The following is a 21359-nucleotide window of genomic DNA, read 5'->3' as shown; positions in this document are numbered from 1 at the left end:
TTATTTTATTGCAAAACAAAAAAGCGTTAAAAAAAAAAAAAACACTAGTTAAGTGATTAGGTTTACTCTGCGGTCTTCTTCCCTCGTTTCCCGGTTGCTTTTGTGGCAGGGGCATCAGCAGCTTTGGCAGCCTTGCTCTGGGAAACCTTTTCACCCTTTGCAGCCTTGGAGGCCTTTGCTTTAGGTTTGGCGGGTTCAGGGGCCTCCTCGCCGCCTCCATCCTCAGCAACCTTTTTAGCCTTTGGCTTTTTTGCTGGGGCGACCTTTGAGGTGGCGGCTGCTTCGTCTGTCTTCGCGTTTTTGGTAGGCTTTGAGTCCTAAGATGAAAAAGGCCTGTCAGGTTTTTTTCTTTTAAATATATAAACACAGGAAGAGACTAGCTCTCACCTCCAAAGACTTCTGTTTTTTCACGGTGTCCTTTTTCTTCGTGGCACCTTTAATACATTAGACAGTTAAAAACCAAATACAAATTAACGCTAATGACATTTAAGTAATGATTGCTCTTAAATTGGCAGCTGTTACCTGGTTCTTTGGGCTTCTTGGCTCCACCCTTCGTTGCCTTTGTGACGTTTTGCACGTTGGGATCAGAGTTCTCAGTTTTCGGCTTTGGCTCCTTGGCTTTTTTTGGTGCAAGCTGGAGAGAGTGAGATGACCGATTAACAACGTTATTGGACCAGTTTTCACGAGGCTGGCACGATTTAAGACTCCTTACCCGAAATTTTCCTTGTGCGCCATTAGCGACAGTCGAGTTGGCCGGCCTCACCAACGTCCCGCTCTCCAGTCCTTTTATGAGCGCCTTACGGACCAAGTACTTCAACCTCACCAAGTCCACCGAGGGGTAGGTTTGTTTTATGTAGTTTTGTATCGCTTGTGATGAGGCTCCTTTTCGCGAGTCCAGCTCTTTCAGCGCTTCTTTCACCATAATCGTGGTCGAGGGATGAGTTGCAACTCTGCGCATCGACGCAGCACCCGCTGTATCTAGGAGGGAAATCAATTAGGCCGGAATTAGCTTCTCAACAAACAGCTTTGAGAAACACCTGTGAGCGTATAACCGTTACTTTTAGTGTGCCGTTGCTTTGGCGTGGTTTGACGCCTCTAGCCGTCTGCAAGTCACTGCAGGCTGCACCACGGCCTTTATGGGTTATTGCTTAATTTGTTAGCCAAACCTGTTTTTTCCTCCAGTTTCTCTTCATCTTTCTCCAGAGCATCGGAGGAGGATACCATAACTTCCGTGACTGCTGCTGGCTTTTTAGGAGGCATCACTGGGGAACCAACTAAAAAAATTAAGAAGAAAAAAAGAAATAAAGTTTAAAAGCACACTAGATCTGCCTCATCCAGCCTCCCGGTCGTGGAGTTCCATTTTTATGCAGTATAGGTTGCTTCCGGTAAACACGAGGTCACGTCAATTAGATTCCATCAGGTGCAATCCATTATTTAATTTGAGGCCATTTAGAAATTTACTGGCGAACGCCTTGATCCCATCTAAGTACATCTACATACATGAGTGTATTGATTGTCTCTATGCGGCATTACATCGCCATAGACGTATTTTACAATGCATATTCCCGAGAGATGCTTTATGTAAACCGTGAGCATCCTCTGATGTGCACTATGCTGCCTTCACGTGCGCCTCGTAAATTTAACCTCTTAATTCTAAGTAGGACTCTTCCAGCATTCAAGTGCCTTTGATTAAAAAGAATAACAAAGTGGGCCTTTTAACTAAAGAAGGTTTTTAGTGGCTGTTATTTAAAAAAAAAAAAAAAAGTATCACAGAGCTACTTTGTGCTGCAGCAGAAGAATAAAGAGGGAAATGCACAATAGGCATGTAATTGATAATTAATTTGTAAAACAAAACGCATGAAGACTAAAGCTTAAATAACGAGTGAAAACTGAAACATACAATACTAATTATTCACAGAGAATGCCAAACTAACATAGCCTACATCACTCTTACCATCAGTTGTTGACATGGCGTCCATGCTATATTCCGCCCCCTATTTTGGGTATTGGGTATCAGAGACAGAAAATGTGCAATTTTCCTCTTGCATTTACCACTTTATTGGGTTGCTCCTTTGCACTAAATTATGATATTTCTGTCATCACTGGTCAAACATATTTTTGGGCAGGACACAAAACCTTAAAGATATGGTCGCCAGCTCTGCAAATCTTATTGAAATATTAGTGTCAAAGGTTTTCTATTATTACATGACAGCTTGTTTACAGAGGGTGTATTTTGGGCCCGATGTTCTTCTGTGGCCAGCCTGCTTCTGAAGCTCGCTGTGGTTTTTCTGAGAGTAGCCTAGTTCTGTAAATGAACACTTGTGAATTTTTACTGCATGTAGTCAGACAGACAAGCTTTGGAGGATTTCTGGACAATGGCAAAATTCATATTTATGGCTGGTCATCCATTCTTAGTCATCTTGATCTGTGAGTAGCCTAATACCTCTCATCCACATTCTTTATGTTATCGTTATCCATGAGTTACATACCAAGTTAGCCTTTCTCTCAGTTTCCACTAGCAAGAATCAAATCTATTTTATATCATGTCATCCCTGTCATCAGCATGTTTTATTACAGCAGCCTACTTTATAGCCTACTTTTTACTGACATAATTACACAACATAATACTTTAAACTTTTGCATCTCCTTGAAGTTTTTCATAATTTATTCATTGTAAGTATTTCCCTGGTCAACACATTGTTTCTCCAACTACAGATTCATTTCATGAGATCAAAGTACAAGGTCAAGGTCTGTCCCTGTTTTTTTTATATTATACACAAGCCCTGCTGTACTGTTATCACTGTAGGACACATCGTCTGCTGTCAATTTGACCATTATGTCATGCTTATATGGCAATTCAGTTACATTCAGTTGCAATTGTTATCAATGCAACTTTTAAGTATTTAATAAAACATATGTTCACCTCTAAATTCCCAGGCTTTCCTCAGCCTAAACTGACAGTGAGTCCACCAGTCATCACAGAGACAGACTCAGTCACATTGAGCTGTCAGGCTCCATCATCTGTTTCTGTGACTCGGTGTTATTTCCACATTAAGATAGAAGCGACTTTGAGAGATCACTATTGTCAGCAGACACTGACAGGGTCTGAGTTGCTGTTGTTGACACATCAGAGTTCACCTGCTGAGGTTGAAGTGCAATGTTTTTACACAGTACAGCAATGGGGGGTAAACCATCCATCTGAACACAGTGACACCTTTTCTATCACCATACAAAGTGAGTGACCACTATTCCCATGCTCTGATATGTTATTATATTTTGCTATCAGTATAATTTAACACAGTGGTTTAGTTTTCAACGTGAGGGTCGAGCCCTAAAGGAATTGTGGGAGGGTTTTGAAGGGGCAGAAAATGTTATTATGTTTTTATTGATTTTATGTGAAATATTTATTATATGCAACCTCAAGGCTTCCTCTAACAATTAAGTTTAAAAGCCTGAAATGGAGAAAACAGTCATTGCATGGTGTCATAGTTCAGGTGTGCATTTGTTTTTAGGGGTTGCAAACCAGAAAGTGGGGAGAACCGCTGATCTAACAGCTTCCATTCCCATTAGAAATGCCACCAGTCGAAGTGGTGTTACAGGCGACATTAGCACTGTTTTACAGTTTTGTCAGTTTGATAATTTAGTTGTTGCCAGAATCATGTTGAATCTGAATAATACATATAATAGGCCTGCATAAAGTTAACATTAATTTATTGCCAAACGTTGATATATGTGATATATTGTGTATTAACAATTTTACAATTTCCAATTTCCCATTTGGCAGACGCTTTTATCCAAAGCGACGTACACATGAGATTTTAATGCAACACAAGCAAGGTTCTAGTCAGGAGAGAACAACGAGATTAAGTGCCATAAAGCTAAGTTCTGGTCCAACAGGACATGGGTGCTACAAAGCAGTGCATAGAGGCAATGCATAGAGGCAGATAAAGATTTTTTTTTTTTTGGTTACACAGTCATATCAGGTGAGAAGGTGTTCACATCACACTATTAATTCACTAGGTCTTGGCTTTGTAACAAGTTAGCTTGTGGCTAGCTGTACCCCTTGTTTAAAATGAGTATTGCTACTAATAAGAAATTTTTAGGGAAATTGAAGGGCAAATGTTGTCTTTTTTGCTTAATGCAAAAAATGTCTGATGAAAAATAACAAAAATTCAAAATGCCATGGTATCCTTTTAGGCATAATTTTGTGACACATTTATAACACATCTAGTATAAGCATACAATCTTCTAAGATAAGTTAATTTCCCCCTCTCCCTATAATGCTTTTATGATGAATTCACAACATGTCTGTTTGGCGTATGAGATATGGCACAATCATAAAATATTCAGAATCAATGCACCCTAGTTTTGTAAGCCCTTTATGAAAATTTCATCTGGAAATCAATTAGACCTGCTGATAATCATGCAGTGATGTGAAAATGTATTTTCCCCGTGTTCAGAGGTCATTGACTGGTTAAGATCCACCTCTGGAATTGCCTGAACCCCACTGACCTGCGAGCTTTCTCTCCTGTGCCAATTCCTTTCATGAGATAAAAGTACATGGTCATGGTCTGTCCCTGTTTTCTTTAATATTATACACAGGGCCTGCTGTACTGTTGTCACTGTAGGACACATCGTCTGCTGTCAATTTGACCATTATTTCATGCTTATGGCACTCACCAATTTCCTCTACATTCAGTCACAGCTATCAATGCAACTTTTAAGTATTTAATACAACATATGTTCACCTCTAAATTTCCAGGCCTTCCTCCGCCTAAACTGACAGTGAGCCCACCAGTCATCACAGAGAGAGACTCAGTCACATTGAGCTGTGAGGCTCCATCATCTGTTTCTGCGACTCAGTGTTACTTCTACATTAAGATGGAATCAACTTTCAACCGCTTCTCTTGTCAGCAGACACTGACAGGGTCTGAGTTGCTGTCGATGGCTCATCAGAGTTCACCTGCTGAGGTTAAAGTGCAATGTTTTTACATTGTAGAGCATGTGAGGCGAAACCGTCCATCTAAACACAGTGACACCTTTTCTGTCATCATACAAAGTAAGTGACTATTATTCACATGCTCTGATTTATCAGTATAATCTAACACAGTGGTTTTCAACATGAGGGTCGAGCCCTAAAGGAATTGTGGGAGGGTTTTGAAGGGGCAGAAAATGTTATCATGTTTTTATAAATTTTATGTGAAATATTTATTATATGCAGTCTCAAGGCTTCCTCATAATTAATCAAGCGAAACAGCCTGAAATGGAGAAAACAGGCATTGCATGGTGTCACAGTTCAGGTGTGCTTTTGTTTTTAGGGGTTGCAAACCAGAAAAAGGGGAAAACCACTGATCTAACAACTTCCATTCCCATTAGAAATGCCAGCTGTAGCAGTCAGTGTTACAGCCGACATTAGCTGGCACTGTTTTACAGTTTTGTCAGTTTGGTTGTAGATGTCAGAATGACATTTAATCTGAATAATACGTATAATACATTTGACCGCACACTCTTTGTATTTCACATTATACACTCCAGATGATACACAAAATTATTAATTAGGATGAATGTGAATTGAGAGTGTGCTGTTTGGAATTGATAACACTACTATAACATGAAGCGTACTTCAATGCATTATGGCACATCATGCATAAAGACTTTTCGTGAATCTTTATTTCAGGTCAAAAACCACAGATGAGTGTTCAGCACAGTCAAGGTGAGCCTGTTGACTTCACTTGCTCACTGCCTGGATCTGCTAATAGTGAAACCAGATGTAACCTGTACTTTGGAGAAGGAAGTCATCCAGTTCAATCAACAACCACCTGGAAGAAAAGGAGAAAAAACAAACAGTGGTTCTGCCAGTTTACAGTCCCAATAGAGGATTTGCTCAGATATCTACATTCTGAGCAGCAGAAGGAGGCTAGCTGTGATTACAGCTTGGGAAGTGAGCCTCACTCTGTGTCTGCCCGCAGTGACAGATACAGCTTAACTGGTAAGTCAGAAAATACATGAATACACATAATATACTGACTTCATGTGATGCACTTACCTTTATTGAAATTGATGAATTGATGAATAGAAAGTGAATTGCAACAGATGGTTACTGGATGCATAAATTCGGACAACCATCCTATGAGTGTACGTATGAGTAGACACACACAAGTTTGAGTGTGACAGTATGACATTAGATTTACCAACAAACAGGATATGATGTAGCCAATGCTGCATTTTTGGGAGAGCCCCTGTGTAGAAACGTAGGTTGAATGTTATAGGAAAAGGGTGAGAGCAGGTATGTCATGGTGATTATCAAGACGACAACGCCCATCACAGATGTTTGGTTCAATTAGATCCACAACACCTCCAGACGGCTCCACAGTGAGTTCTCAGATGTCAACACTGAACACAGCTATAGTTACCTACACTACACTATCCTTGCACAGGCTTAAAATCTGCTTCACAACACCACCCAATAATTGCTTAAGTTCCTATTGGTCTCAACAACGATTGGCTAATGGGACTCCTGACTCTTCTGACTTGAAACGACTCTCTCAGAAGTTCATAAACCAAATCAGCAAACCTCAAGTTTAAAGACAATTCAACCAAGCATTGAGAACGGCCCATATCCATATTCTTTCAGATATTGTGGGAAGAGAGTCGACCATTGTCCAGACAATGACCACAGGTAGGCCATGCTGTACATTTAAAAAGCAACACTTTGTCTTGTCACAAAATGTTTAAATATGTGTTCTTTTGAATGTTTTGAAAGGTCTTTGTGTCTTTATTCATCAGGTTGGACTGTTAGCAGGCCGAGTGTTTCCACTCGTCTTACCTCTGCCCCCGGAACTCCTGTGAATCCAGGTTCAGGTGACAAAATAACAGGTATCTTAAGGTTAACATTAATTTAATAAATTATATATGTGTTCTTTTGAATATTTTTTATATGTTTTTGTGTATTTATTCACTAGGTCTGACTGTTGGTAGGCCAAGTACTACCAGTAGTTCTGCCTCTGCTCTTGTAACTCATGTGAATCCGGGTTCAGGTGACAAAATAACAGACTTATCACAAAATGTTGAGATATGTGTTCTTTTTAATGCTCATATGTGTTTATTTGTGTCTTTATTCATCAGGTCTGACTGTTGGTAAGCCAGGTACTACAGCTAGTTCAACCTCTGCCTATGTAACTCTTATGAATCCAGCATCAGGTGACAAAACATCAGGTAGCCTAATGAGTCACATTAATGTATCAAAAAATGTTAAGATAAGCATTGTTGTGAAAGTTTTTAAAAGTCTTTGTGCATTTATTTACTAGGTCTGACTGTTGGTAAGCCTAAAGCTGGCTCTCCCTCTCCCCCTGTAACTCCAGTGAGTCCAGCTTCAGGTGAGTAAAAAAACGAAATGTTTTTTTTTTTTTTTGGGGGGTATTTTTCTTTGCTGGGCAGGTGACGAATTGTGGCAAAAAATTTTTTAACATGTTAGCTCGTGGCTAGCTGTGGCCCTTGTGTACTGGCAATACTAAGAGTACTGATCATTTTTCCCATTTTTAGGGACATTGAAGGGCAAATGTCCATTAAGCAAAATCGTTTTTGCCTTCATTGACCTAGATATGATCAAATTAAGTGGGAAAAATGTGCAAAAATGCTGAAAATAAAACAAGTGAAAAATGACCATGGTAGCTACTGTATAAATCCTAGAAGGTAGTTGGCTGAGATGAATTATTGCCCATGACACTTAAGTTACCAAGTCCAAGATAAGGCTTAGGGCCTCATCTGGATACAATTAGGCACAGCTTGTGTGGGTTGAAATTTTAATAGCAGGTGTAAATACGATCTTACTGGCAGATCAAAACAAGCCCTGCTGATATTGCATATTGAGTTCATCTGCATTTTCACCGTCCCTTCACTGTGAACTATTGCAAAACTATAGGTTTTGGAGCCGAGTTTATATATTTTATATACTATATTAAAATGAGTTAAAAATATTTTTTTTCTTAACTACAGTGGAAACTATAGTACAGTGAAAAACGTTTCTATGGTGTTTTTCACCAGCTTAAGCAGTGTGTATTGCTTGCCACAATTCAGAAACCCATTTTGCACAAGATGTATAAAGCCTGTTCTTTATTGAATTCAAAGTTCTTTTAACAATTCTCTCTTTTAACTCTTAACAACTCTTTTAACAATTTACATGTTAACCATATATCAGTTGCAAAGTTTTTTCTCTATGTTTTATATCTTGTGTGCCATGCACTGGTGTAGTGAGATAGAGATGGATATGTGCATGTCTCCTTTCCCTTGTTTTAACATTGTGAGGAGTAAAACTGACACTTGCTGATGGCCTCTGTTGTTTCCAAAACAGAGAAGCAGATATGGAAGTTGGCAGTGGTTGTGGCTGGTTGTGGAGTAACTGTGGGTGTCATCTTGCTGGGACTACTTGTCTACACCGGAAGGAGGACCGGTGAGAACTTTTAACCTTGATAAAGTCTAATTGTGTGTCCAATACAGATCCAATCTGATCGCTGGCTGATACATTATTGTTTTTTTTTGTTTTTAATTTTCCAGAAAAATGTGTTTCCAAGAGGTAAGAAGTGTTTTTGTTTTTTTAAAGACTTTTTTTTGGTCATTTTAGCATTTATTTTACAGTTCAAAGTAGAGATAGACATAAACGACTGGGAGTGAGAGGGGATGACATGTGACAAAGATCCTGGGTCAGATTCAAACCCATGACATCGCGGTTGTACGCATCCTAGACCACTGAGCCACCAGGACCCCCCAGGAATCTGTTTTTTTTTTAAACATTTATTTATCAAGGGATAGTTGACTGACCATGCATCCTCTTTCTTCTCCATTGTCACCGTGTTTCACGTCTTCTACTGTCTGCCACTGAGCAGCTCCACTAGATCAGTAACGGGTTAAGTGCCTTGATCAAGGGCACGGAGACATTAGTTGGTATGGGAGGAGAGAGAGCGACACTCATTCACTTTCCTCCAATCCATATTTTCCCAGCCGGCCCTGGGATTCAAAAGAGTGACTTTCCTGCTGCATAATTCACAGAGATGTTTGGGGAGATAAATATATTCTTCTGGATATTACATTGTTTTTCATATGTACAGTGCAGTCTGTTTTCTTCTGTAATGGGGACACATTGTTACAAACACTCTTACAAAAACATTTTGTCTTTTATTTTTTTTTAGACCAAAAGCCAAGGTCGATGATGACTTAACACGTGTGTTGCTGCTACACAAACACAGCAATGGTCATGCCACAGCAACATCACACCATTATTCACACACGTACTGATTGCATTTGTTTTTGCTTTAAGTTGTGTTTTGGATTCTGTTGTAGATGTCTGTATGAACATGGGACGTCTCAACAGTGGAGTAGTAATAAACCTTTGCATCTACTAATGTCAGATGTAACATTCACATTGCCTTAAATGATCAAAAATCGCAGTGGCAAGGCATATCAGGGTGTTGCAAGTGAATGAATGTATGTTAAGTTATTTATGAACATATAAAGTTTTCTTTCCATTATCTCAGTTTCACCTTAAAGCATTAATTGTGCTGTTTTGGATAAGTTACCCTCACTCTCTCTCCCCTCTGTCCTCTCATCTCTCAGGTTGCCTGCTGGTAATAGTCAAACCTACAGTGCGGTCACTTATGTACCTGTCAACGGCCAGGTGAGTGGCAATCCACTTACTTTAATGTAGTATAGGGTTTAGAGCTGCAACGATTAATCGATTAGTTGTCAACTATTAAATTAATCGCCAACTATTTTGATAATCGATTAATCGGTTTGAGTAATTTTTTAAGAAAAATAAGTCAAAATTCTCTGATTCCAGCTTCTTAAATGTGAATATTTTCTGGTTTCTTTACTCCTCTATGACAGTAAACTGAATATCTTTGGGTTGTGGACAAAGCAAGACATTTGAGGACGTCATCTTGGCCTTTGGGAAACACTGATCGACATTTTTCACCATTTTCTGACATTTTATAGACCAAACAACTAATCGATTAATCGAGAAAATAATCGACAGATTAATCGACAATGAAAATAATCGTTAGTTGCAGCCCTAATAGAGTTCTTTCACAGAGCTGATGGTGAACAGGTTTCATAGGTTACTTACATAAGCAATTTTTCAAGTTATAGCTGTTTGCAGGATGTCATTTTTACAACATATCCCTAGGCGTACAGTTTGACTAACAGTTAATTTTGTATGTGATTGTATTGGCTTGTGATCTCAGATAATTAAACACAGGCAGACATTGGATCATGCAAGACTCATTACACAGAGCTGAACTGAGGTGAACACCATGGCTGTCAGATTATTCCATGCATTCATTTTTATTTACAGAAACTGCACACCTCTCCTCCACAGCACCCTTTATTTTATATACACTGCAATAAAACACAAAATATCATAGAAAAAAAAATCATCTTAGTGTGATTTTCTCTAACTGGCAGGTTCTGCGGAACTGAATAGACCAGAGCATCAAAATGAGGATTTATGTAGAACATGAGACAGTATTCAGCGTCTATTTGCCATCTTCAGACTTCTAGTTTCTGTTTCTTTCCTTTCCCAGTCTGACATGTACCAAATATACTGCAACATCTGAGGAGCCAGCTGCATCAGCCCAGAAGGATATACAGTAGTATACAGCACTCTGCAGTCATAGTGAAACCCAAACCTTCTTTTTCTTGGCGTACATCATTTTCACTTTGCTGTAATACATACTAGTTAATCGATTTTTGTCTGTTGCTTTGTTACTCTTTCAGTATAGAAAATCAGGAAAGATAGGAGAGAGGAGAAGATGACATGCAGTATAGTAGGCTAATAATAACTTTACAGTATGAATTTCAAAAGCAGAATTACAAAGTGCTTTACATAAAAAGGAAAGAAAAGGTGAATACCGTGTAACCGCAATGTTCTGCAGGTGTGAATCCGGTGTGGGATTTTTGTTGCATGTCACCCCATGTCTCTCTCTCCTAATTTTTCCTGTTTATCTTCACTGTCAAATATCGGAATAAAGGCAAAAAAGCTCAAAATAATATTAAAAAAGTGATCAAATGAAAAAGCTTAAAAGGAAATTTATTAAAGTGATGAAAACATGCTAGCTTGATTTCCTTGGGCATGTCATGTCAGGTCTGGTGCCCTGATGGAAAAGGCCTTGTCACCTTTGGTTTTCATTGTACACTGCTATGTAAATACTTTAGCTCCACTGTGTTACAGAGTCTCACATTAATGTTATTCTTTAAACCTTTAAACTTGTGTTTTATTCATAGGCTATATGTTACATTCGATGTCTGTATGCTCCTTTTCCCCAGTTAGACTCTTGTGTTATTAGTGGTTCAATATTATGTTTAATTTTCTTTTTTTTATATAATTGAAAACCATCTTAATTTGAAGAAATTTAACCAAGGGTAAGTGATGGAAAATATTTCTTTGTGTTTATTTATCAACTTTGTCATACTCGTAGTTATGAGTATGTGGGTCAACTTGACAAATTGTGGCTATTTATGTTAATATAACATTCTTTAGACATTGTTTAGTCTTCAGCATGCATGTTCTTTGAAATGTCTTCTGCTGTAAAAAAAAAAGAAAGAAATGAAAAGGGCAAACTGACAGAATAAAGGAAGTACATTTCATTTGTATCATTGGTATTTTACATGATCCATATTATTGACACTAGAAAGAAAAGCTAAAATATTTGAAGAAAGAAAACACTGCACTGTATCAATTTTTTTTTTTTTTTAGCAATTTTCTGGCAATAATACAGATCACTCTTCATTCTTTTCAAATGTAACAAAAGTGCAATGGACATTCTGCAAGTTTTTGTCCATCACATCTTTTCCCACAGCAAAGAATCAAAGATATTTGATGTCTAACAGACTGTTCTTTACACAAATGATCTGTTGTATAGGTTACTTTGACCTGTGCTCCTATCCATTTGTTTTTACTGCTGGTCTAAAATAATATAGATGAGCTAAATATTAAACAGCCACATCGTTTGCCTATTGATTAAAAAATATATTTGCTTAAACACCTGTTTTTTTTGTAGTGTGTTTCTACTGCTTTGGCGTAGTTTGATGTCTCTAGCCGTTCACATAGAAAATGTTGCAATTTCCCCATTGCATTTACCACTTAACTGGGTTGCTCATTTGGCTCAATTTCGATATTTCTGTGACCTGTGAATACACCAAACCTAAAAGATATGGTCGTTGGCTCCAACAATCTTAATGAAAAGTTTGTGTCAAAGGTTTTCTATTCTTATTACATGACAGAGATAGCCTACTTTACAGAGGGTGTGTTATCAGCCCGATGTTTTCTGTGGCTAGCCTCTGTGTGTCATTCACTTCCGATGCTTGCTGTGGTTTTTCTGAGAGTAGCCTAGTTCTGTAAATTAACGCTTGAGAAATTTTAACTGCATGTAGTCAGACAGACAGTCTTTGGAGGATTTCTGGACAATGGAAATATTCATATTTATGGCTGGGCATCCATTCTTAGTCATCTTGATCTGTGAGTAGCCTAATACCTCTCATCCACATCCTTTATCGTTATCCACGAATTACAAACCAATTAACATTTCTCTCACTTTCGACTAGCAAGCATCAAATTTATTTTATATCATGTCATCGCTGTGTTGTACTGTCATCGGCGTGATTTATTACAGTTCCCCTATAGCCTACATTTCATTGACAGAATTACACAATGTTAGTTGGAGTAGGCCATCTCTTTCTACTTTCTGCACTGAAGTTATTCATAATTTAGTCATTGTAGCCTAACTATTTCCCTGGTCAACACATTGTTTCTCCAACTACAGATTCCTTCCATGAGATCAAAGTACAAGGTCAAGGTCTGTCCCTGTTTTTTTTTATATTATACACAAGCCCTGCTGTACTGTTATCACTGTAGGACACATCGTCTGCTGTCAATTTGACCATTATGTCATGCTTATATGGCAATATAGTTACATTCAGTTGCAATTGTTATCAATGCAACTTTTAAATATTTAATAAAACATATGTTCACCTCTAAATTCCCAGGCTTTCCTCAGCCTAAACTGACAGTGAGTCCACCAGTCATCACAGAGACAGACTCAGTCACATTGAGCTGTCAGGCTCCATCATCTGTTTCTGTGACTCGGTGTTATTTCCACATTAAGATGGAAGCGACTTTGAGAGATCACTATTGTCAGCAGACACTGACAGGGTCTGAGTTGCTGTTGTTGACACATCAGAGTTCACCTGCTGAGGTTGAAGTGCAATGTTTTTACACAGTACAGCAATGGGGGGTAAACCATCCATCTGAACACAGTGACACCTTTTCTATTACCATACAAAGTGAGTGACCACTATTCCCATGCTCTGATATGTTATTATATTTTGATATCAGTATCTGTATAATTTAACACAGTGGTTTAGTTTTGAACATGGCGGTCAAGCCCCTATGGGAATTTTGGGAGGGTTTTGAAGGGGCATGAAATGTTATTATGTTTTTTTTTTATTTTATGTGAAATATTTATTATATGCAGCCTCAAGGCTTCCTCTAACAATTAAGTTTAATAGCCTGACATGGAGAAAACAGTCATTGCATGGTGTCATAGTTCAGGTGTGCTTTTGTTTTTAGAAAGAGGGGAGAACCGCTGATCTAACAACTTCCATTCCCATTAGAAATGCCAGCTGTAGCAGTCAGTGTTACAGCCGACATTAGCTGGCACTGTTTTACAGTTCTGTCAGTTTGATAATTTAGTTGTTGCCAGAATCATGTTTAATCTGCATAATACATATAATAGGCCTTCGTAAGGTTAACATGAATTTATTGCCAAATGTTGATATGTGTTCTTTTGAATATTATGTCATGGTATCCTTTTAGGCAGACTTTTGTGACACATTTATAACACATCTACAGTATAAGCATACAATTTTCATTGACTGGTTAAGATCCACCTCTGGAACGGCCTGAACCCCACTGACCTGCGAGCTTTCTCTCCTGTGCCAATTCCTTTCATGAGATAAAAGTACATGGTCATGGTCTGTCCCTGTTTTCTTTAATATTATACACAGGGCCTGCTGTACTGTTGTCACTGTAGGACACATCGTCTGCTGTCAATTTGACCATTATTTCATGCTTATGGCACTCACCAATTTCCTCTGCATTCAGAGAGGATACATTTAAGTATTTAATACAACATATGTTCACCTCTAAATTTCCAGGCCTTCCTCCGCCTAAACTGACAGTGAGCCCACCAGTCATCACAGAGAGAGACTCAGTCACATTGAGCTGTGAGGCTCCATCATCTGTTTCTGCGACTCAGTGTTACTTCTACATTAAGATGGAATCAACTTTCAACCGCTTGTCCTGTCAGCAGACACTGACAGGGTCTGAGTTGCTGTCGATGGCTCATCAGAGTTCACCTGCTGAGGTTAAAGTGAGATGTTTTTACATTGTAGAGCATGTGAGGCGAAACCGTTCATCTAAACACAGTGACACCTTTTCTGTCATCATACAAAGTAAGTGACTATTATTCACATGCTCTGATTTATCAGTATAATAACACAGTGGTTTTCAACATGAGGGTCGAGCCCCTAAAGGAATTGTGGGAGGGTTTTGAAGGGGCAGAAAATTTATTTATTCATTTTATGTGAAATATTTATTATATGCAGTCTCAAGGCTTCCTCATAATTAATCAAGTGAAACAGCCTGAAATGGAGAAAACAGGCATTGCATGGTGTCATAGTTCAGGTGTGCTTTTGTTTTTAGGGGTTGCAAACCAGAAAAAGGGGAAAACCACTGATCTAACAACTTCCATTCCCATTAGAAATGCCAGCTGTAGCAGTCAGTGTTACAGCTGACATTAGCTGGCACTGTTTTACAGTTTTGTCAGTTTGGTTGTAGATGTCAGAATGACATTTAATCTGAATAATACGTATGATACATTTGACCGCACACTCTTTGTATTTCACATTATACACTCCAGATGATACACAAAATTATTAATTAGGATGAATGTGAATTGAGAGTGTGCTGTTTGGAATTGATAACACTACTATAACATGAAGCGTACGTCAATGCATTATGGCACATCATGCATAAAGATTTTTCGTGAATCTTTATTTCAGGTCAAAAACCACAGATGAGTGTTCAGCACAGTCAAGGTGAGCCTGTTGACTTCACTTGCTCACTGCCTGGATCTGCTAATAGTGAAACCAGATGTAACCTGTACTTTGGAGAAGGAAGTCATCCAGTTCAATCAACAACCACCTTGAAGAAAAGGACAAAAAACAAACAGTGGATCTGCCAGTTTACAGTCCCAATAGAGGATTTGCTCAGATATCTACATTCTGAGCAGCAGAAGGAGGCTAGCTGTGATTACAGCTTGGGAAGTGAGCCTCACTCTGTGTCTGCCCGCAGTGACAGATACAGCTTAACTGGTAAGTCAGAAAATACATGAATACACATAATATACTGACTTCATGTGATGCACTTACCTTTATTGAAATTGATGAATAGAAAGTGAATTGCAACAGATGGTTACTGGATGCATAAATTCGGACAACCATCCTATGAGTGTACGTATGAGTAGACACACACAAGTTTGAGTGTGACAGTATGACATTAGATTTACCAACAAACAGGATATGATGAGCTCCAATGTTGCATTTTTGGGAGAGCACCTGTGTAGAAATGTAGGTTGGATGTTATAGGAAAAGGGTGAGAGCAGGTATGTCATGGTGATTATCAAGACGACAACGCCCATCACAGATGTTTGGTTCAGTTAGATCCTCAACACCTCCAGACGGCTCCACAGTGAGTTCTCAGATGTCAACACTGAACACAGCTATAGTTACCTACACTACACTATACTTGCACAGGCTTAAAACCTGCTTCACAACACCACCCAATAATTGCTTAAGTTCCTATTGGTCTCAACAACAATTGGCTAATGGGACTCCTGACTCTTCTGACTTGAAACGACTCTCTCAGAAGTTCATAAACCAAATCAGCAAAACCTCAAGTTTAATTTAAAGACAATTCAACCAAGCATTGAGAACGGCCCATATCCATATTCTTTCAGATATTGTGGAAAGAGAGTTGACCATGGTCCAGACAATGACCACAGGTAGGCCATGCTGTACATTTAAAAAGCAATACTTTGTCTTGTCACAAAATGTTTAAATATGTGTTCTTTTGAATGTTTTGAAAGGTCTTTGTGTCTTTATTCATCAGGTTGGACTGTTAGCAGGCCGAGTGTTTCCACTCGTCTTACCTCTGCCCCCGGAACTCCTGTGAATCCAGGTTCAGGTGACAAAATGACAGGTATCTTAAGGTTAACATTAATTTAATAAATTATATATGTGTTCTTTTGAATATTTTTATATGTTTTTGTGTATTTATTCACTAGGTCTGACTGTTGGTAGGCCAAGTACTACCAGTAGTTCTGCCTCTGCTCCTGTAACTCATGTGAATCCAGGTTCAGGTGACAAAATAATCTTAATCAATAATATTGACTTATCACAAAATATTGAAATGTGTTTTAATCGTTTATTTGTGTCTTTATTCACCAGGTCTGACTTTTAGTAAGCCAGGTACTACAGCTAGTTCAACCTCTGCCTATGTTATTCTTATGAATCCAGCATCAGGTGACAAAACATCAGGTAGCCTATTGAGTCACAAATGCATGAAAAAATGTTAAGATAGATGCATTGTTGTGAATGTTTTTAAAAGTCTTTGTGTATTTATTCACTAGGTCTGACTGTTGGTAAGCCTAGCAGTACATTTGGCTCTCCATCTTCCCCTGTAACTCCAGTAAATCCAGCTTCAGGTGAGTAAAAAAACATGTAGTACTTACATATTGATAATTCTATTATACATATTAATTGTCTTTATTATTCAATTTAGATGGGCATTTTTCTTCACTGGGTAGGTGACACATTGTGGCAAAAACATTTTGTAACAGGTTTGCTTGTGGCTAGCTGTGCCCCTTTTTTTTTTTTTTTTTTTTACCAACAATACTAACAGTACTAATATTTTTGTTCAAATTTTTTATTTTTTGAATTTTTTTCCCCCACTGACCTTGATTTAATCAAATTCAGTGTGAAAAAATGAAACAAATAGAAAATAAGAAACAAGTGAAAGATGGAGACTTTTTCATGGTACTGTATCCTAGCAGGTAGTTGGCTGAGATGAACTATTGCCTATGACACAAAGGTTACCAAGTCCAATCCAGATACCTTGTGAGAGAAGATTTCTAATCTCACAATATTTTAGAGTCCAGGTGAACTTGGTATTAAATTGTCATTGCAGATAGAATATGTATCTACTGTTTTTATGTAGATAGTATTCCTTGGGCAAAATGAGATCTCAATCTTTCTTGGATTTACAAAAGTGTTTCAGTAGATGTCAGGCCACTGCCAACTACTACAACCCATCAGCGGTCTACTAATCACCCGCGCCTCTTTCTCATCATCAAGGACTGATGAGCCCCTTTATATTTAACCTTTGTTTCAGTTTCTCTTTGGGCAACATTGCACTAGCTTCTCATGTTAAGTGCTACACCTCAATTCTCAAATCCAAACGTTTGTCACAGTAGATACGATTTATCTGGATACAATTAGGCACAGCTTGTGTGGGTTGTCATTTTAATAGCAGGTGTAAATACGATCTTACTGGCAGATCAAAACAAGCCCTGCTGATATTGCATATTGAGTTCAACTAGTCTTCTATTGATAGACTGATGAAAAAATTGCTGCATTTTCACCATCCCTTCACTGTTGTGAACTATTGCAACGCTATAGGTTTTTGTTTTTATAGGTATAGTTTATATTTTCTATACTTAGCTACCTAAAATATATTAAAAATAAATTTTTCCTGAGTGGAAACATACATAGGTTACTAGTACAGTGACAAATGTTTGTTTCTTTGCTGTTTCACCAGCTTGAGCAGTGTGTATAACCCATTTTGCATTGGATGCATAAAGCCTGTCCTTTATTTAATTTAAAGTTGTCTCATGTTCGCAACTTCATGGCCTCTGCCGTTTCCAAACAGAGAAGCAGATATGGAAGTTGGTGGTAGTTGTGGCTGGTTGTGGAGTAACTGTGGGTGTCATCTTGCTGGGACTGGCACTTGTCTGCACCAGGAGAGGAACCGGTGAGAACTTTTAACTGTTAACCTTGATAAAGTCTAATTGTGTATCCAATAAAGATCCAATCTGTGATTTTGTAGTATGAGTACATACGCATATATTACTGAAGGGTAGAAAATTAAAACCATCCCCATCAAAACAATGCCTTTACCAGTCAGTATGAGAGTGTAGAAAAGGAAATAAATACAAAGCTACTTATTGGGCTGAGCTGGGCTACATAGATAGTGTTATACTCAGATTCTGGATTGGATCTTAAAAGCCAATTACAGTCTTAGATAAATATTTGATGCGCCTTCACATGTCTCTATGATCACTGGCTGATTCATTATTGTTTTTTTGGGGGGGTTATTTGCAGGAAAATTTGTTTCCAAGAGGTAAGAAATATTTCTTTTTAACCTTTATGTATTCAGGTTAAGTTGACTGACCATGCATCCTCTTTTCCATCATCAGCCTGTTTCACATTTATTCAGTTCACATTCACACCTAGGAGCTTCAACCCCAGTACAGCCATAGTCTATACTGTCTGCCACCGAGCAGCTCCACTAGATCAGTAATGGGTTAAGTGCCTTGCTCATGGGCACTGTGACATCAGTTGGTAAGGGAGGAGAGAGAGCAAGACTCATTCACTTCTCCTTAATCCACATTTCCCAGCCGGTCCTGGGATTCAAAGCAGTGACCTTCTTGTCACATAATTCACAGAGATGTTTGGGGAGATAAATATATTCTTCTGGATATTACATTGTTTTTCATATGCACACTCTTAGAAAAACATTTTGTCCTTTTATTTCCTTTTAGACCAAAAGCCAAGGTCGATGATGACTTAACACGTATGTTGCTATACAAACACATGCCACAGCAACATCACAGCATATTCACACATGTATATTTATGTTTTTGCTTATAGTGTATAAAGTTGTGATTTGGTTTCTGATGTAGGTGACTGTATGAACATGGGAAGTCTCAACAGTGGAGGAGTGGTAATTTAAAAACTTTTGCATCTACTAATGTCAGATGTAACATTCAAATCACCTTAGTGAAAAATCTCGATGGCAAGTCATATCAAATTAAGTCCTCTCACTCTCACTTCTCCCCTCTGTCCTCTCGTCTCTCAAGTCGCCTGCTGGTAATGGTGGCACCTACAGTTTGATCACTTCTGTACCTGACAATGTTTTTCCCACTGGTGAGTTGCTTTGCTCTATCCACTTACTTGAATGCAGTATCGGTTTCAACCAGGGCTGATGGTGAAGAGTTTCATAGGTTACAAGTTATATAATAACTGTTTGTCGTTTTTACAACATATCCCTAAGTGTACAGTGTGACTAAAAGTTAATTTTGTAGAATAGAGATTATCTTATGATCAGGAAAACAGAGCTCCTATGACTTTTAATAAGGGATGTGTGCAAAAACATCAACATTGCAAGGTAAAAAAAAAAGTGCTTTGGTGTAGCAACTGATTTACAGTGTGTCCCAAAAAGGGATTTGTGTGTCACCATATGTGATTGTATTGGCCTGTGAGGCAGATATTAGATCATGCAAGACTCATTGTCTGAACTGAGGTGAACGCCATGGCTGTCAGATTCTTGACTCTGATTGGTTGGACTGTACGTATTCATTTGTATTTACAGATAAGCTACACAGCTCACACTGTGCAATAAAACACTGAATATCATGCAGAAAATTAACCTCAGCGTTGTTTCCTCTGGCAGGTTCTGTGAAAGTGACTAGACCACAGCCTCAAAATGAGGATGTAAGTACAACATGAGGCAGTATTCAGCGTCCATTTGCCATGCTGTAGATTTAAAGAACTCTAAGTTTCTTTCTTTCTTTCTTTCTTTCTTTTCCTTCTCCAGTCCGACACGTACCATGTATACTGCACCATCTCTGAGGAGCCAGCTGCATCAGCCCAGAAGGATATGGTATACAGCACTCTGCAGGCATACTGAACCCCAAACCTTGTTTTTCTTGTTGTATATCATTTCACTTTACTATAATACATACTAGTTAATTGATTTTTGTCTGTTACATTGTTTCTCTTTTTATAATGGTGTTTTAGCTTTATTGAACATTATTCATTAAAGAGGATCAGGAAAGATAGGAGAGAGAGAAGATGGCATGCAGTATATGCAATGTTTTGAGTAATAAAAAAATAGTAGGCTAATATACGTACTTTACAGTATAACTTTCAAAAGCAGAATTACAAAGTGCTTTACATGAAAAGGAAAGTAAAACAGCAATATATATATATGGCAAAAACATTGAGGTATAAGAAAAATGGGTTGAAAGTGATAAAAAAGAAAAACAATTGAGAAGAAGAAAAAAAACTAAATAAAAAAAAAAGTTTAAAAGTAAATTTATAAAAGTGATGAAAACATGTTAATGATGTTGCTGACTTGGGCATGTCATTTCAGCCCTGGTGGAAAAGGCCTCATCACCTTTGGTTTTTCATTTTAGCTCCACTGTGTTACAGAGTCTCACATTAATGTTATTCTTTTAATGTTTTATTCATACACATGTTGCATTTGATGTCTTTATGCTCCTTTTTCCCAGTTAGACTCTTGTGTTATTAGTGGTTCAATATATGTTTTTACATTTTTCTATATATATGTATACACACACACACACACACACACACACACACACACCTCATAAAAGTTGAAGAAATGTAATCGAGGGGTAAATGATGGAAAATATTTATTTATGTTTATTCATCAGCTTTGTCAAACTCGTGGTTATGAGTATGTGGGTCAACTTGACAAATTATGGCTATTTATGTTCATATAACATTCTTTAGACATTGTTAAGTCTTCAACATGCATCTTGTTTGAAATGTCTTCTGCTGTTAAAAAAAAAGAAAAAAAAGAAAAAAAGGACAAACTGGCAGAATAAAGCAAGTTCAACATTTCATTTGTCTCATTGGTATTTTACATGATCCATATTATTGACACTAGAAAGAAAAGCTGAAATATTTGAAGAAAGAAAACTATCACCGCACTGTATCACTTGTTTTTAGCAATTTTCTGGCAATAATACAGATCACTCTTCATTCTTTTCAAATGTAACAAAAGTGCAATGGACATTCTGCAAGTTTTTGTACATCAATTTTTTTCCCTCACAGCAAAGAATCAAAGATATTTGATGTCTAACAGACTGTTGTCCTTTGTTTTATACTTGCTCCTATCCCATTTGTTTTTACTGTTGACATATTTGTTTCCCTTATTTCATTTC

General features: G+C 37.9%; 2 protein-coding genes across 2 annotated transcripts; one reads left to right on the top strand and one right to left on the bottom strand.

Moving 5' to 3' along the window:
* Positions 1-62: 62 nt before the first annotated feature.
* Positions 63-1533, bottom strand: h1m (linker histone H1M). The gene is made up of 5 exons (XM_071520704.1): positions 1167-1533; positions 713-978; positions 523-634; positions 388-434; positions 63-317 (listed from the first exon to the last, which is right to left on the bottom strand). The coding sequence occupies exons 1-5, from the start codon at positions 1258-1260 to the stop codon at positions 63-65; spliced, it is 774 nt and encodes a 257-aa protein (XP_071376805.1). The 5' UTR covers positions 1261-1533.
* On the top strand, positions 816-21006 carry LOC139645097 (mucin-17-like). Its single transcript, XM_071520703.1, has 16 exons — positions 816-838; positions 4763-5059; positions 5678-5989; positions 6787-6876; positions 6963-7037; positions 7126-7215; positions 16395-16469; positions 16558-16647; positions 16740-16814; positions 18038-18139; positions 18490-18508; positions 18930-18961; positions 19071-19111; positions 19248-19314; positions 19841-19881; positions 19985-21006. The coding sequence occupies exons 2-16, from the start codon at positions 4882-4884 to the stop codon at positions 20075-20077; spliced, it is 1380 nt and encodes a 459-aa protein (XP_071376804.1). The 5' UTR covers positions 816-838; positions 4763-4881; the 3' UTR covers positions 20078-21006.
* The last annotated feature ends 353 nt before the right edge of the window (positions 21007-21359 follow it).

The sequence above is a fragment of the Centroberyx affinis genome, unplaced genomic scaffold, assembly GCF_046629955.1.
Source record: "Centroberyx affinis isolate AG114_WGS23_722 - 3 ecotype Tasmania unplaced genomic scaffold, CSIRO-AGI_Caff_v1 ptg000824l_1, whole genome shotgun sequence".
NCBI classification, from domain to species: Eukaryota; Metazoa; Chordata; class Actinopteri; order Beryciformes; family Berycidae; genus Centroberyx; species Centroberyx affinis.
This window is presented reverse-complemented; position numbering and strand designations above follow the sequence as displayed.